This window comes from Xenopus laevis, chromosome 9_10L (assembly GCF_017654675.1).
Source record: "Xenopus laevis strain J_2021 chromosome 9_10L, Xenopus_laevis_v10.1, whole genome shotgun sequence".
Lineage (NCBI taxonomy): Eukaryota > Metazoa > Chordata > Amphibia > Anura > Pipidae > Xenopus > Xenopus laevis.
In genome coordinates, this window is record NC_054387.1 from 32,550,785 (window position 1) to 32,568,981 (window position 18,197).

The 18,197-nt window shown below is 38.1% G+C and overlaps 1 protein-coding gene across 2 annotated transcripts in view; it reads left to right on the forward strand.

Annotated features, from left to right (window-relative positions):
• Positions 1–18,197, forward strand: part of LOC108701012 (ankyrin repeat and fibronectin type-III domain-containing protein 1) — a 412,491-nt gene that overhangs the window by 287,722 nt on the left and 106,572 nt on the right. For both annotated transcript variants that reach the window (XM_018235128.2, XM_041576478.1), the window contains exons 9-10: positions 8,565–8,662; positions 12,718–12,808. In XM_018235128.2, coding sequence (XP_018090617.1) covers positions 8,565–8,662; positions 12,718–12,808 — 189 coding nt within the window. The remainder of the gene's footprint in view (positions 1–8,564; positions 8,663–12,717; positions 12,809–18,197) is intronic.

An 18,197-nucleotide genomic window follows, 5' to 3' on the forward strand; every position in this document is an offset into this window, starting at 1 on the left:
TCATCTGTGGTTTAGCAGAGAGTTAAATAAGTTATGCACACTATGCAAATAAGTACCATACAATAAGTTATGCACACTCAAAAATAAAATTCAATTATAAACTCAGGTGGTATCAAAAAATCTTTCACTTTCAATAATATACATAGCAACAGTATACATACCACCCAAAGGTTTGTGTGAAGGAAAAAAAAAGGAAGCAACAAGGTGTAGATATACTTGCCACAAATGAGAATAACCCCAATGTTTCGGCACAAATGCCTTTGTCAAGGGGATTCTCAGAGAATGGTATATTGATTATATGGCCACTCGATGTAGGGGTGACCTTGGTTTTTTGCACCAAATATCTAATTGTATGGTGTGCCCTCCGTTTATCTATATTTCTATATTAACAGAGAGTTAAGCAATTATGGTTATAATGGAATAGACTGTACTTGGATGTAGATATCTCAAAATGTTGCTTTTTGTAGGAGTCGAGAATTACTTTGTAGTTTCTAATTTGATTTTAGCCTTTAATTCTAGGTCTGTGCTAAATGTGTGTGTATTTTATAAACAGTATTTTATTTGAGCAGAGTTATACATACACAAACTTGAACAACATTAGACATATATCTGGGTCTATAGCAAGTCAATGCTTTCATATAAAATGTACCCTGCTGTGTCAGTCAAATCATTAGTATATCTACACAAAGCTCCTGGAGAAATACTGACTGTAGACCTGGTAACCTTCATGCCAGGCCATGATATAAATACAAATATACAGTCTTCCACCTTACTATCAGTTGCAGTTTTATTATCTACAAGGTGTAGCATGACCAACATGTACACAACTTCAGCATAATTGATGACTGTATGTCTGTGAGGGTTTTATTGTCTAGGCCATGATATTCAGCAGCAACTGGGCTAACCAATACCAACTAAACAAAGAATCCCTAGATATAGCAACATTCTTATACTTAACACTTAAGCTTTAAACTTAAAAAAATATTTGGTGTCCTTTTTACTTGTAGGTAATGATTCAGCTATGTATGTGTATGTAAATGACCGAAAAACAGAATTCTCTGTGGGTGTGTGTCTGGCACTCTCTAGAAACACTCTTCTAGTAGAGCCCTAAAAGTATATGTAAAGGGACATTGCACATTAACTGCACTGATTGGTTGGGTTACCTGTGGGATAGCAGGTATAGTAGGGAGATATTGTTGCCTATAGTAGAAGTGAGATAATAGTCTTTGGGAAGGGAGTGTGACTGTGGGATAGCAGGTATAGTAAGGAGAGATGGTGCCTATAGTAACATAATTCAAAGATAGGACTCTGGAGAACCAAATTGCTCTTTCAGTGATTCATTTATTCAAAATGTGCACGACATGTTTCGAGCCTAGTGGCTCTTCCTCAGGTGCTTATATGAGGAAGAGCCACTAGGCTAGAAACATGTCGTGCACATTTTGAATAAATGAATCACTGAAAGAGCAATTTGGTTCTCCAGAGTCCTATCTTTGAATTATGAAAGTCTGTAGGTTTTGCGGCGCCTAAACTCTGAAGTTGAACCCTCCATTATAACGAAAAGGATCTCATCTTCCAGAAGAATATGCCTATAGTAACAGTGGGATAATAGTCTCTGGGAAGGGACTGTGACTGTGGGATAGCAGGTATAGTAGGGAGAGATGGTGCCTATAGTAGCAGTGGGATAATATTCTCTGAGAAGGGAGTGTGACTGTGGGATAGCAGGTATAGTAGGGAGAGATGGTGCCTATAGTAACAGTGGGATAATAGTCTCTGGGAAGGGAGTGTGACTGTGGGATAGCAGGTATAGTAGGGAGAGATGTTGCCTATAGTAGAAGTGGGGATAATAGACTCTAGGAAGGGACTGTGACTGATGGATATCTGGTATTGTAAAGAGAGATGGTGTAGCAGTGGGATAATAGTGTCTGAGAAGGGACTGTGGCTTTGGGATAGCAGGTATAGTCCTCTGGGAAGGGACTGTGAGTGTGGGATAGCAGGTGTTATAGGGAGAGATGGTGCCTAAAATAGCAGTGGGATAATAGTCTCTGGGAAGGGAATGTATCCGGGAACTGATTTATAAAGTTACCAAAAAGTTAGAATTGTTGAAAGCTTATGGGTGAAAAACTTTTTAACTGTGCTCCAAAATATATCATGTCTATCCCCACACAATTCCAGGTCATTTTCAGTTTCCCACTTTGTTCAAGTCAGAGCACCTCACAGGTTTTAATATTGCTAAATATACCTTAATATGTAAAACACTGGGGGGGGGAACTAAAGAAAAATTTTGACATCAACATCCGCTGGATATTTGACTTCATTCTGTGTCTGTTTTTGAAACGTCTGAATTTAATAATTACTTTTTTGAGAAGCAGAGATGCAGTAAACAGAATATTCCTGTTTATTGGCAGGATTATAAAGGGAGCCCCTACAGTAAACAATCTACGTACCAAGAGAATGTCACTAGCAATACTGCTCAACACTTGAACATGCTAGACACATATGGAATTAACTATATAGCAGTTATGCATATTCCCGATGTCCGCCCAGGGGGAGAGAAGTACAAAACAGTAATCAGGCAAAGCTTTAGTCATTGAAGACAATAATGTATACTCAATTGCAATTACTGCTACATGAAAAGGATTTTGTCGATTCTGTCTTGTAGACTAATTGAGATTTAGATTTTGTAGACTCCAGCATAATTAAGATATTTGAAAAAATCTTGTTCTAATTATTTCAAAACGGTTTGCTGCAAGGTTTATTTTCCCCTCCCTCTCGCCCCGTCCTGGATGGATGGAAGGAGGAACTGAATGAACCAAATGATTAAGGCTCGGTTAAGGTAAAAGTGCCCAAGGCAGACCAATGTAAGAATTTAACCCTTAATTGGTTAGTAAGTAATTCATTTTTTTACATAGAACTTTAAGAATGAACTAATATGGACACAACAAGCAAATATTTCAGGCAGAGCAGGAAACGGCATCTTAATAAACAGAATTATTCTTGGCCAGTTAAACAATATTTTTGCCATCAATTTGGCTACCTATTTCAATGCGGTTTCTAAGTAAAGTCCTTATTCTTAATCTGGCCATGTATTGAAAGATCCGATCTTTAAAGGGCAAGTCAACCGCTAAATTATTATTGCCTAATAAAAGAAATCATAATTCTAAGTAACTTTCCAATATACATTTATTAAAAATGTTCAATGCTCTTCAAGTTTTGTTAAAACAATTGCTAAGCAGCACTTGCTTAACTCATGCTTGTTACTTTTAAACAATTTTGCAAAAGTCTTTTAATTCCCCAGCAAAGACAGGTCTGTTATTCAGCTGACTTGTCTTACATTGTATCAACCGTCTGAGCCACCAGGGCAGAATAGAAAGGGACACTGCTTTCAATAGCAATACAAATACCAATAATACAACTGCAGAAAATGTGTAATGAATGTTTATTGTAAACGTCATTAGAATTATATTTTATTTTATGAGGCAAGTTTTAATTTTGAGGTTGACTTGCCCTTTAAGCAAACGAAAGGACCTTTCCTGGATATGCCCACAACAACTGAAATGCAGGCAATTGGGGCAGGGACTTCATTTGATTGTTTATGTGCTATTTGCCCTGCTGGGACTTCTACTAATTACTTAGTAGAAGTAATTACTTCTTACTGACCAGTTAAGGGATTTCTTTTGCACTATTCATATGTGGGTGATTTTCAGCCAGATATCATTTAGGCAGGCCCCTTGAATGGCTCCATACATGAGCAAATAACCTGCTGACTCAGTCTGCAGGGGCCCGAATCAGCAGCTAAAATTTGCCTATGTATTGCTACCATTATTCACCAAAGCAGTCAGGTTTCAGACTTGTAGTTAGGAGAGGTAGGTAACACTTCATAGAGAGATTAACACTCCATCTTAAAGGAGAAATAAATAACACAATTCATAGATTTTAATCAGTTTGTGGAGAGGCCTAATTCTAACTGTGTATTGAAACTTCAAGCACTTAGAGATGCATTATGACTAAATACTGTATATGTCAACAACTTTCTGATTCTTGAATTTGGCTATTTAAGCCACACCTATTTTTTCTGCCAAATGTACCATACTATGATGTTCTGAAAAAGTCCATGCATCATACTTTGTGGCAAAAGTTTGAGAAGGCCCTTCCCTGTTTAAACACGTCAACGTCTCCGTCTCCATACTTAATTGGTTTGCAAAACTTGGGGTGGAAGAACTTGATGACCAACACAGAACCCTGACCTCAACCCAGCTGAACTGTGGCGTAAACTGGAATGCTTATTCAAGGCATATCAATGTCTGCCGAATTCAATAATGATGCAACATCTAATAGAAAGGCTTCCCAAAGTGTAGAGGCACTTTCAGCAGCAAAGGGAGTATCAACTTTAGTAGAGGCTCTTTTAATCAAAAAATGGAGGACCAACTTCCTATTAGGTGTAAAAGGTGGAAATGCTTTGATAAATGTGTAATTCTTTTACAACTTTCTTGACTGGCAGGAGTACTCGAGTATAAGCCGAGTTTTTCAGCCCCCAAAATATTCTGAAAAACGCTACCTCGGCTTATACTGGGGTCAAGCGCAAAAACGGTCGCCGGCGCCTAAGTATAGTCGCCGGCGTCCAAGAATAGTCGCCAGCTTCCAAGAATAGTCTCCAAGAATATTCGCCGGCGTCCAAGAATGGTCGCCGGCATCCAAAAACGAGACACCGGCACCTCCAATGGGAGCAGAAACCCTCAATTTTTTAATTGAAACTTACCAGAAGCTGCTGCATTTCTCACCCTCGGCTTATACTTGAGTCAATAAGCTTTCCCAGTTTTTGGAGGTAAAATTAGGTACCTCGGCTTATACTCGGGACGGCTTATACTCGAGTATATACGGTAAATGTTAAATCACTGGGGGGGAGGGCAAATTAAAAAAAAAACACTTCTCTTGAGTTGGAAGTTTATGCCATTTTCATCAGCATGGTTTAATTTAAATTGAAATATTTTAGTCATTCCACTTGAGAATTTTCAAGGGTTCATGGAGTTATGGTACCATAGGAGACCATGGGAACTCAAGAATAATTGATGGGAATGATGGTAAATGTGAGATGAATGGAACCAGAAAAAAATACTAAAAGTGAAGTCTGGGTATTCTCACTAGTGAGATTAAGGTTTTTTAAATTTTTAAATTTTTGATCAAAGCTTTCTTTCTCACACAAAGAAGCATTTATGTTAAGTTTCTATGGAATTTCAGCCATAAAACTATTCATTCAAAAAAAAATTGGGTCCATCAAGCTGACCCTGTTAGTCGATATTTTGCTTGGATAACTTCTAGGGATCAGATGTAATGTAAAAGCATTGGGCACTTACTTTTAAACAGTTATAAAGTGCATGCAAAGACAGTTATTATAGTTGTAAAAGCTCTATATTGTGCCTAGATTTCCCATGTGTTTCTCTATGAGAGGACTGCCATTTTTGTGTTGCGGTAGGCTGCTGTCCTGTGCCAGATAGAGTATAGTTTTTGACACCAACTTATGGATAGTGATGGGCGAATCTGACCCCTTTTTGCTCAACTTTTTCTAAACGATGCAACTTTTTTTTTAGTATATATTAGAGTCTATGAGGGTTTATTCTTTGCGAGACCTGGCAAAAAAAATGTTGTCCATCACTACTTATCAATATTACATGTTTTAATTGTTGAGAATAAAGAGATGTATTTTTAATTTAATTTGCTCCTCTGTGCTTTACTAATGGCACCTAGACATCGCCCTCAAAAGATGAAGCTCCCATATCATTCGTTAATGTGGAAGGCAACAGGCGCATGATAATGGTTTTTCACGATGCGAAAGGCTATGTTTTGTTTTTTCAGAAAAGCAAAATGAATTGTGAAATGCTAGCACAGATTAATGTATATTTTTGCAGCTGGCAAAACAAGTTTTTACTAAGAAACCAGTGAAATATGTTTGCATGACATTATAAAGGTTGGTAACAGTTATAAAGGCCTATCCTTCTTGTGACACAATAGTTTTGAGGGCCTGACTTGTGAAACAGCAGGAAAATAAGCTTTTGGAAAATGTCTGCAAAACAAATCTCCAGTGGTTTGCTCAGCTATGCTTGTAATTTCAATGGTGTTTTGGAAAGGTTCAACTCTGTGGACTTGTGGGTATTTTCAACCTAATATACTGTGACAGTGCATGGATTTCAAATATCTTAGGACCGTCAAAGATATAAACTGCTTGAAATAAACTGACATCAATGGGTCCGCCAAGAGACATCCATCGTTAAGTTGTATGTTCCCTTCCTTTTATTCAGGTTTCAGGGCGTTACTGCAGACATTCTTTTCTAAGCACATACATTTTGAGGATGTCGCTATTAAAATTTCCAGTCAATTTAACGTTGATCTGGTCTCTGCTTCTGCAATCAGATTTCGAGTGTCCTACCAAATAAGCCGGACACGGAGGAAATATTTCTCGGGAACATGGGAAAAATCTCTGCTGTTTTCATTATGTCCATTGCTAGCTCTTATTATCCTTCAAGTTCCTTCACAGAAGCTCTCAGACTACTCATGGGCTGCATATCTGTGCTTCCTATTAGCCGCCCAAAGGCTCTTTGATCAGTGTTTTTTCTTCCAGTCTGCAGAGATTATTAGACCATCTGTGGTCTCTGCTGTGATCAGTATATTTTGTACACATTACTGTAAGTTCAGCTGCCTTAACTCTTGATATATTGCTTCAAATACATATACTTATAATGACCACCCCTCACCTACACTGGGCTTCTTTTAACTGTTGCAAAGTGCTCAGCATTCAGTCCTAAACTGAAAGAGATATCGTTAAAATATTTTGTGTGTATGTATTGTTCCTAAAAATCTGTAGAGATGAGCTGGAAAAACCAAAATGGTTATGTGACGTATTATCCAGAATGCTTGGAACCTGGGGTTTTCCAGATAACGGCCTTTCTGTAATTTGGATCTTCATACCTTAGGACTGCTTGAAAATCATGTAACTATTAAATAAACTCAATAAGCTGCTTTTGCTTCCAATAATTACTTACAGTATTTCTTACTTTGGAACAAGTGTTTCTGTTTTATTATTACAGAGAAAAAGGAAAACAAAACTTTGGGTTATTTGATTATAATGGAGTCTATGGGGGACAACCTTTCCATAATTCGGAGCTTTCTGGATAACAGGTTTCAGGATAATGGATCCTGTAGTAAGTTTAGTTCTTGTTTAGACTAGTTTATTACTGGTTGGTTGTGTCTTCTTGTCTTTCACAAAACAGTACTCCTGGCCTGCTTTATAGATTGGATGCCATTTATTCTTATAACAAAGTGGGAGTCCAATCATATACAGGTATGGGATCCTTTATCCGGAAACCTGTTATCCAGAAACGACTTTTGAATTTTTCACGTCTGTTTGGAAGACTGCTCTTTGAGTACCTGCTCTACACTAAAAGCTCTGAATTACATGAAGGCCATCTCCCATAGACTCCAATTCAGCTAATTCAAATTTAAAATAAAGAAACAATTTCCTTATTCTCTGTAATAATTAGGGATGCATCGAATCCACTATTTTGGATTCTGCCGAACCCCCAAATCTTTCTCAAAAGATTTGGCAGAATACTGAACCGAATCCGAATCCTAATTTACATATGCAAATTAGGGGTGGGAAGGGAAAAACATTTTTTACTTCCTTGTTTTGTTACAAAAAGTCACGCAATTTCTATCCCCGGCACTAAATTGCATATGCAAATTAGGATTCAGTTCGGCCAGGCAGAAGGATTTGGCCGAATCCTGCTGCAAAAGGCCAATCCCGAACCGAATTCGGATTCGGTGCATCCCTAGTAATAACAAAATGGTATCTCCTATTTGACCCTAACTAAGAAATAACTAATCCGTATAGAACAATCCTATTGGGTATATTTCATGTTTAAATAGTTTTTTAGTAGCCGTAAGGAATGGTGATCCCAATTGCCGAAAGATCCCTTATCCAGAAAGCCCCAGGTCCTTATGATTATGGATAATAGATCCCATACCGCTAAAAATTTTTAACCATTATGGCTATGGTGCTATCCAACATAAATCAGCAGCAGACAGCTTGGCTTTTCTTCCTGTCACCAACCTTATTATTATTGAATGGAAAGTGACCTTTTGGACAAACATTGAGTAAAGACAAGAGCCTCTTGGAGACAAAACCCCTAAATTGTGCACTTTTCATTTGATGGATTTAGAATAGGTGGAGTGGATAACTTGTCTGATTTACTTAAGGGGCAGTAGATGACAAAATCTGCCCTGTGCCATAGTACTGTAGGTCTACCAAATGCCAAACTTTTGGATCACTGCAGCTTCTACACCTAAAATAATTCTAATAATAATTCTAGAACTATTCCTACTACTTCTCATTACTGAAAAGCTGCTATGATATTTTAGTCAAAACTCTGAGCCCATAATACCCTGAATATAAAACAATTTATAAAGCAATTTACACATGACGACTCCAAAATATACTGATAAGTTTAATATGTCTGAAACCAGTAGCTTCGTATCTGACATCCATCCTGATCAAATTTCCCTTGTCTCTCTAGTTGAATGGAGTTGCTGCTCAGATTTTTCTTCCATCGCTGGGGAATTAATCGTGGATAATCTTCACTCCTTAAGATGTACAATTGCTGGCCTCAGAATGGTAAGTGCCAGACCTTTCCAATGACTCTTACCTTGTTTATATCATTGTGGTCTCTTGGCAACACCAGTCATGTGCTCTGCTATTGGTCAGAACAATTATTAAATGCCATTGGCCTGGCATAAATAGCAAAATACAGTTTGCTTGTACATTTGGAGATCAGAACCCATAGCAACCAATCAGTGATTACATATATTTCAGCCAGCTGCAAGGAAAACAATGAAAGCTAACATCTGATTGGTTGGCATGGGTAACTGCCCAGGTGCAAATTTGCCCAGTGTTTATAAATGACCCCAAGTAGTGTTTTTATAAGAATCAAAGCTGTTGCTCAGTTGATGTTCTTATTCCCATCCCAATTAAAAGTTGGCAGAAGATATCCATGATCACTGTCGGACTGGGACACCAGGGACCCACCAAAAGTTTTTAGACCAGGGGCCCCCCCTCAGTACTATTTCCTTCTTCTCCTCACTCAACCTCTATTTTCCTACTCTCTTTTCTCTACATACTATAATCTATTATTCCACCTATTTAGCCACTTTGTTCTCATAGGGAATGACCGTGAAATAAGACAATAGTTTAGCAGCATGAGGGCCCACTGACACCTGGGCCCACTGAGAGTTTTCCTTGTATCCCGGTGGGCCAGTCCGACACTGTCAACAATGATTGATGGTATAATACTTCCCTTCTGAGGTATATGAAGGAAGTAAAACACCAGCCAATGCTGCTTGAATTTTGTTTAAATGAGAGCTTAAAGGGTAAATATACCCCACCCCCTTTTAGACATGCACTCACTCAGTTGGGTGTATTTTGAAATCTGAACTTCCAGAAATTTTAGAACTTTGTACAGGGATATACCTGGTTCTACTGATTGAAAGGAAACTATGATAGCCTCTCTCTAACTCGTACAAACCTAAGCCTCCTTACACTCATATTGTTATGCAACCCCTCCCTCACCTTGTTCCATTGTGAAGTGATGCATGCTGGGACTTTGTCTTCCAAAGAATCTGTGCGCGACCCACTTTGGAATATAAGGTGCAATGTTTTCTATTGGTCTAGATATCTACAGTGACCAGCTATGGATCAGCGCATCATATTTACTGGTCAGACATTTAAAATAAAATATGGGTTACTTACTATGGCTGGTTGATATGGGTTTATTATTCCTCAGCAATTTAGTGTTTTTTATTAGTTTTTTATATATCCCTACAATCCCACCCACTGTTATCTTCTATCCTTATATAAAATACTCTAGATCACCATGATGTTTATTTGTAAGTGTTGGATATTTAGTTAAAGGTTTGTCAACTGTAGTTCCCCTTAAAGAGATTATTTGTCACCTTTTCTAGCTGGTTAAAGATTATAATAAAATGTAAGGAGTTGCCCCTTCTGTGCAGAGTTTTGTATATGGCATTGTATGTAATGCTGTGAAAAATAATTTGAAAAATAAGCTAATATTAGCTTTATCTAGCTAATGTTAAGCTAGTTTTTGTTTAAAAATACGTGTTTTTTTTCTGGAACTCCGCTACTTTGTTCCTGGTAAAACAAATTCCTGTCATGGTTCATAGGTGCAGCTCTAGATATAGACAAAGAATTAAAAGAATAGTCACGACTATTGATGGGCAAATTTATTCTCTAGGCGCGAATTCCCACGATTTGCCGCCGGCGAATAAATTTGCAAAACCAAAGTGAAAATTTGCCAGGATGTCGTTGTCAAAAACAGACGCCGGTGTCAAAAATATGGCGCCGGCACTGTTTCGGGAATTTTTTTTGCCGTGAAAATTCGCCAGAACGCCGGCGTCAAAAACAGACAGTTTCCAGAATTTTTTGATGTTTCACGAATTTCGCTGGAAATTCGCAAATTATTCGGTGAAGCAAAACACCCCAAATTCGCACATTACTAGTCACGACAGTGTTGTTCTGGAACAAGTGTCTTCAATAATATTCAATACTTGTGGCTACAGATATTGTAGCCTCTGTAGAATATTTCTGACTATATTAATGAAGCATTTTGAAGATGTTGCCCATCTGGCCTAAACCCCTGCTAAAATAAGGCCATTAAAAATGGGTATTTTCGCAATTCAGTTACATCATATCCTTCTATTTCATGACCTTATCTAAAGCGCAGCATATTCTTAAATCATTCATCTCTGTCAAATAACGTCATCTTGGGCTAAAGCCCCTAACTCCCTATCACTTCCCTTGTACTGAATTTTACCCGTGATTGAGAAATAGTTTTTGACTTAACTATTTTTTTGGTGTAATCCACCCTATAGTTATGCTAGAAGCAAGCGTCCTGAAGCCAGTTTTAGCCACGTCATTTAGTGCTTTGTAGCTGACAGATGTTTTAATGCCAAGCAGCTCAGTTTCAAACTCAAGGTCAGAGTTAAGGGTTAGGTTACCATTACCAATAGGGCCTGAAAGGAAATCTGTTCTAGGGACTGATTTCATCTAAGCTATCCACATCATTTGGGTGATTGATAAGCTGAGTCGTCTTCCTAAAAGCGAGCAGTCACGCGACTTCTTAAGTCATATTTAATGAGTTCCTCCATATTTGCAGAGTCTGCTCTAGGGCTGACTTGCTTATATTGGGTAAATGTTGCATGACTAATGGTTAATCCTGCCATAAATTTAAGGCTGGGCCCCCCTCCCCCCGTCTGTTATTTATATTTTGCCAAATGGTCAAAAGTTTATAATTTCACACTGTTTTTCTGTTTTACTCTCTGTACTCACTCTGGAATTTAGTATACAGATATGGGATTGTTTAAAGGGAAAGCTCTGAATAACAGAAAAGTCATCTCCCATAGACTCCATTTTCTGCAAATTACCCACATTTTTACAAATAATTTTCCTTTTGTCTGTAATAATAAAACAGTACCTTGTACTTGATCCAAACTGAGATTTCATTCATCCTTGCTGGAAGCAAAACCAGCCTACTGAGTTTATTTAATGTTTAATTGATTTTCTCGTAGACTTAAGGTATGACGATTCAAATTTCGGAAAGATCCCAGGTTCCAAGCATTCTGGATAACGTGCACCATACCTGTATAAGTCAAGCTGTATTTAAAGTTTACCTTAAAGTGTAAGAGACAACCTAATTAATATTTATTAGTACAGGGTTCCATTATTTGGACAGTCAGTATTATAATAGAAAGCAGGACAAATCCAAGGCAGTAGCTATGACTGCAAAGTGCTTTTATTGGGGAAAAATGCTAGGGAGCATTTTTCCCCAATAAAAGCACTTTGCAGTCATAGCTACTGCCTTGGATTTGTCCTGCTTTCTATTATAATACTGACTGATTCAATTTGGGTGTGGACACAGGACACCTTGCAGGAGAATCCACCTACATATACTAAAGGTGAGCTACAGCCTATTTATAATTGATTTTCCATTATTTGGAAACCCGTTTTCCAGAAAACTCCAAGTCCTGAGAATTCTGGATAACAGGTCCCATACCTGTATCTGGGCATACGGCTTCTGCATCTTCCACTGGTGAACAGCCACATGGCTCTTTGGCTAATTGCACATTAGTGGTTATCATTATTTGTCTTTGCAAAAAACAGTGTCCAAACAGGTAACAGTGCAGCCAAGCTGAAGCAACAAGAGTAGATAAATTTGATGCATTTTCTGTGCCTTTTTATGTTGCGGTTTTAGAAGAAAAAAAAATTGCTCAATGTGTCCTTGACAGCCCCTTGTTCCTCCTAGGTTCCTGTGTCATGTACTTTTCCTCCTTTGGAGACGGAGGAACATAGTGTAGACTCATTTCTTTGCAGGGGGCACTCTACATGGACAGCGGCTGGTTCTAGGTAGTGGAAACCAGGCAGTGGATTGAATGATGAAAGACACTAGGGGGCATATTTATTATGCTGTGTCAAATGAAATTCGCCAAAAAAAGGCATAAAGAGCTGTGTAAAATATTGCATTGTGTGTGTAATTTATGCAGTTTTTTATATGGCAAAGCTTCTGAATATGCTTCTGAAAGCAATAAGATGAGGCACATAGATCTACATTATTGTTTGCTGCCACAAATTATCTTACTCAGCTGTGTTTTTATTTCCAGGGCCATGTATACTATGTTCAAGTTTCTGCTTGCAACATGAAAGGCTGGGGTCCTGCAGAAATCTCCAACCCACCTTATGCTGCTCCTTCCAGTAAGTTGCATTGATTTGTAATCAGCATATTGTCATTGATCTCTGTGCATAGTCATTACATGGATTGTGGGGGTGTTATAGAAAACAAAATTATTGCAGAAATTCAGAGAATCGACTTCTGGTTGGTGGATGTTTGGGGGGGGGGCTAGAAATGTCCTTTGTTTTTAACTGCACATGCTTAAAGGGGTTATTCATCTTTAAATTAAGATTTAATAGGATGTAGAGAGTGATATTCTGAGACAATTTGCCATTGGTTTTCATTTTTTATTTGCGGTTTTTGCATTATTTCGCTTTTTATTCAGCAGCTCTCCAGTTTCAGCAAATTACCCTAGCAACCATGCACTTATTTGAATAAAAGACTGGAATATGAGAGGGTCTGAATAGAAAGATGAATAAGAAAAATAGCAATAACAATACATGTGTAGCCTTACAGAGCATTTGTTTTTAGATGGGATGAGTGACCCCCGTTTGAAAGCTGAAAAGAGTTATAAAAAATAGGCAAATATTCAAAAACTATAAAAAAAAAAGAAAAAATGAAGTCCAATTGAGAAGTTGCTTAGAATTGGCCATTCTATAAAATAATAAAAGTTAACTTGAAGGTGAACCACCCCTTTAAAGTTAATATGTTTAATACTGTGTTTTGATTTTAGGAGACACATACTGGGGAGGGGCTGGGGAAAAAATACAGTAAATCTTTAAATTCTTGCTTAAGCTTCTTGCTCTTTTATTATATCTCCCAGATGAGGATAGGGCCAATGTTATATTCCAAAGTCCTAAAGGACAGTGTGTCTTCTTTACAGCACAGCAATTTGACAGAAGACACAAGTAAAGTAAAAAAAAAAAGTAAAAAGTAAAGCATTTTTATTTTCAGTTATTTATTGAATGGAAACGTTGTGGCAATGACCTTGAGTAAGTGTGGTTACGGGGGAGTGGGTAAAAAGTAGATTTGCATGATGCACTTTGAACGTCAGACTTTTATAGGTTTCCTAGATCTCACTAGTGGTAACCTTAATTATCATGAGTCAAACTGCAGTCTAAAGTAAGAAAAGGAGTGTGGGTTCTGTGCCCTAAATGCATCCGTATAGTATGTGTACTCTAATGGAGCACATTTTATTGGTGTGTCTGCATCAAAATTCTTTTCAGTAGAAAAAATAATGTGGCAGCATAAGCTGCATGCTTCAGATAAATAATCAGGTATAAGCCATGTCACAATAACCTTCTTTCGGTAGTTCTCTGGAATCCACTGGTTGCCCAAAATCTAAATGGGGACTCCCAGTTTCCATCTGGCAATGTCCGACAACTGGCACTGGGAGTGGATACTGTATGAAAGGAAAGTGGTTGGAAGTTCAATGTTGATGTGGATGTATTGGGATGAACATAGATCTTCATACATTAAAACCAAACCATTGGTCTCACAGACTAATACTCCCTGTTTGTATTTTATCTGCATTATTCCTTTAGGAGAAAAGGCCGAAACAACATCCATTAACAATTATTAGGACAAACTATTTTAAGTAATTGATGTAAGACATTCATGAAAGTAAATTAAACAAGGTTTACCCATGCATATTTGTTCCACTGTCTCTCTAGTAGTTGTTTTAGATGTGGCTACCAATTCACAATTTACAGCACAAAGTTTCATGTAGTTAAGTAAAGGGTGGCATTGTATGGACTTCCTTTTAAAACGAATGCCATTGTCCTAAGCAGTATTATAAGTGGAAGACCTAACAATATAGAAGGATTTCCAAACAAAAAACAGAAAATCCGACCATATTCAATCCAATAAGCTAAATTTAGCGCTTCATATTATAAGGGGCAGTTTTATGAAAATGTTAGATTACTACAGAAAAATCCACATACTTTCTATTCCTTCTTTTTGGTTCTTTATAAGTGTATCAATGGGTGAAAGTTCACCATTTGAAAAAATACGCTTCAAAACATCCTTTGGAAAGAATAGAAAATGGGTGAATTTTTCTATAGTAAACGCTGATTTGACAATTTGATAAATCTGCCCCATAGAGTTACCAAGTTAATTGGCATATTAGAGCAGCAATTGCACATGCACATATTCATTTGTTTTTTTCCATTCTGCTCCTACAATGGCCTCATTTTATTTTGGAATGTTAATCAACTTAATAGCACAAGCATCAGCTCTGTTCCTGTGTCTCCTCTACAGCATAGGAAATTGAACAGTAGGGAGAACAAAGCTAAATGCATAACTGTGGAGTAATTGCATTGTTCGTAGTGTTAGAACAATGTGCTACTAGTTCACTGTCTCTGGCATTTAAACATCTGAAACATAACAATGTAATTGCGTTTCACTCAAGGAATATGAGTCTGTGCTTATGCCAGAAACAAAAGAAATATGTATCAGCAGTGCCTATGTAGTATGGATTGTGGAATTGGTCCCTGCAGGGCTATCCTATAATTCATTGTTTGAAGCAGGTTTGTAAAACATCAAACATACCTCAGCAGAGCTATTCAGTTTATATGTCAGCTGGTAGGCTTATGGAAACAAAGGAAAAATACAAAAGGCACTCATTGTAGTGGTCAGTTATGAAATTCTAAGCAAATTGACTCTACCTAAAGCTGCTCCTTGCACTTTTGCATTGTTAGGAGCACACAGTGCATCCATTGATACATGGCAACCCTGGAGCTACCACAACCTTGAGGATGGTGGTAGTTACATGGTTCTCACAGCGCTCTTGTCAACTAACACACTGAACTTGCACCTAAAGAATTGGATGTAAACATCATTAAGGATTAATTATATCTTAGTCGGGATCAAATACAAGGTACTATGTTATTATGGCAGCGAAAAAGTAAATGATTTTAAAAAATTTGGCATTTTTAGATAAAATGAAGTCTATGGGAGTTGGCCTTTCTGTAAGTTGGAGCTTTCTGGATAAAGAATTTCCAGATAATGGATCCCATACCTGCTCCAGTAAGCCTCAATGAACTACTATCAGGGTGCTGGATTGCACCTATGCAACAGAGCATTAAATAAATCTTTGGTTGTCTGTTGTTTGGGGTCTATGCTTTTTTAAAGAAATGTTTTGAGTTACCTTTACACGTTTCCATATGGAAGGAATTTCGCAGCCTTCTACATGTTGCATGATGCCTAGGGCATTGATGATGGAAGTGACGTGATGGCTGGCTCCTAAGAAACCAGACTGTGAGAGCTGCTGTAGCCAGCAACTTTTGAGCTATAGATCTAGAGATCTGCCATCAGATCAGAAGCACATTAACATATTATACTCAGTGATAACGTGTCTTTGTATTTCTGGAATACTTGCTCCCCTCCAGTAGACTTTTAAAAGAAAGTTACAAGGAAAAGTTCCCATTTCTTCTCACTAATGGCAATGTGCAAGCAAATTGCACATATACTGTATATGCATGGACACATTTGTGATGGGGAGGAGGCTTGAACGCCCAAGCTCCTATGGCATAACAGACCCATTAGGTTACGTAAGATTTTCTTGTAGTGTCAGACTGGGATGTCAGGGGCTCACAAGAAAACCTTACACCATAGACCCAATTTCCATATATTTTTCCTCTTCTCAGATTCTCCGACTCTTTATTCTACTAGTCTTCTTCTCTTACCTGCTATCATCTATCCTTCTCTCCAGTGAGCAAGAGGGCCCACTGACACCTGGGCCCACCGGGAATTTTCACCAGGGAGAACCAGGCCCGGATTTGGCCACAAAGGCCTGGGCCTAGGGCGGCAGAATATTAGGGGCGGCAACATGAGGTCAAAGGAGCTCTCCATGCAGGTGAAACAAGCCATCCTTAAGCTGCAAAAAAAGAAAAACCTATCCGAGAAATTGCTACAATATTAGGAGTGGCAAAATCTACATTTTGCTACATCCTGAGAAAGAAAGAAAGCACTGGTGAACTCAGCAACGCAAAAAGATCTGGACGTCCACGGAAGACAACATTGGTGGATGATCGCAGAATCATTTCCATGGTGAAGAGAAACCCCTTCACAACAGCCAAACAAGTGAACAACACTCTCCAGGAGGTAGGTGTATCCATACCCAAGTCTACCATAAAGAGAAGACTGCATGAACGTAAATACAGAGGGTGCACTGCAAGGTGCAAGCCAATCATAAGCATCAAGAATAGAAAGGCTACATTGGACTTTGCTAAAAAAAAATAAAAAAAAAAATCTAAAAAAGCCAGCACAGTTCTGGAAAAACATATTTTGGACAGATGAAATCAAGATAAACCTCTACCAGAATGATGGCAAGAAAAAAGTATGTAGAAGGCGTGGAACAGCTCATGATCCAAAGTATACCACATCTAAAACATGATGGAGGCAGTGTGATGGCTTGGGCTAACATTGCTGCCAGTGGCACTGGGACATTAGTGTTTATCCATGATGTAACACAGGACAGAAGCAGCCGTATGATTTATGAGGTGTTCAGAGACACTGTCTGCCAAAATCCAGCTAAATGCAGTCAAATTTATTGGGAGGAGTTTCATAATACAGATGGACAATGACCCAAAACATACAGCTAAAGCAACCCAGGAGTTTATTAAAGCAAAGAAGTGGAATATTCTTGAATGGCCAAGTCAGTCACCTGATCTGAACCCAATTGAGCTGCATTTCACTTGTTGAAGAATAAACTTGGGACAGAAAGACCCACAAACAAACAGCAACTAAACGGCGCTGCAGTAAAGGCCTGGCAGAGCATTAAAAAGGAGGAAACCCAGAATCTGGCGATGTCCATGAATTGAATTCAAGACTTCAGGCTGTCATTGCCAGCCAAGGGTTTTCAACCAAGTTTTAGAAATGAACATTTTATTTTCAGTTTTTTAATTTGTCCAATTACTTTTGAGTTAAAAAAAGGCTTTAGTTCCTTACATTTTTAGGCAATCTTTTTGCAGTTCTTTTTGCAATTCACCTGCAAAAGTTGTTATATTTAAAATTCATTTTGGTATTGCGCAGAACCAAAATTAGAAAAAAGTTGTCTCTGTCCAAAGATTTAAAGGCCTAACTGTAATTGCCCTACTTAAAAAGTGCTGTCAGACTGCGTAACATTTTCCCAAACAAAACCCCTGTAGTCTAATAATTTGTAATAGCATTGTGCTGATGTTCCAATTGAAAGGGTTATGGGTGATGAAGTATTTACATGTGCCATAGGCTTTAAATGGTAATAAAGGGAAGTTAACCCTATTTATAAAAATGGCAAAGCACTCTGTTTCCCTATAGGATTGTGCGGTGAGTATGTGTGAATATAGAGATCCATATTGCCATGCCGAGCCAACTTGAATGTAAAGACTGATCAATAAGAAAGCAATTGCCCTTTAAAACACTGAACCGTGTTTGGTTTCTGGCTGATTACTTGCCGAATGGTTTCATTCTAGCTGCAGCAGTTTTATGATC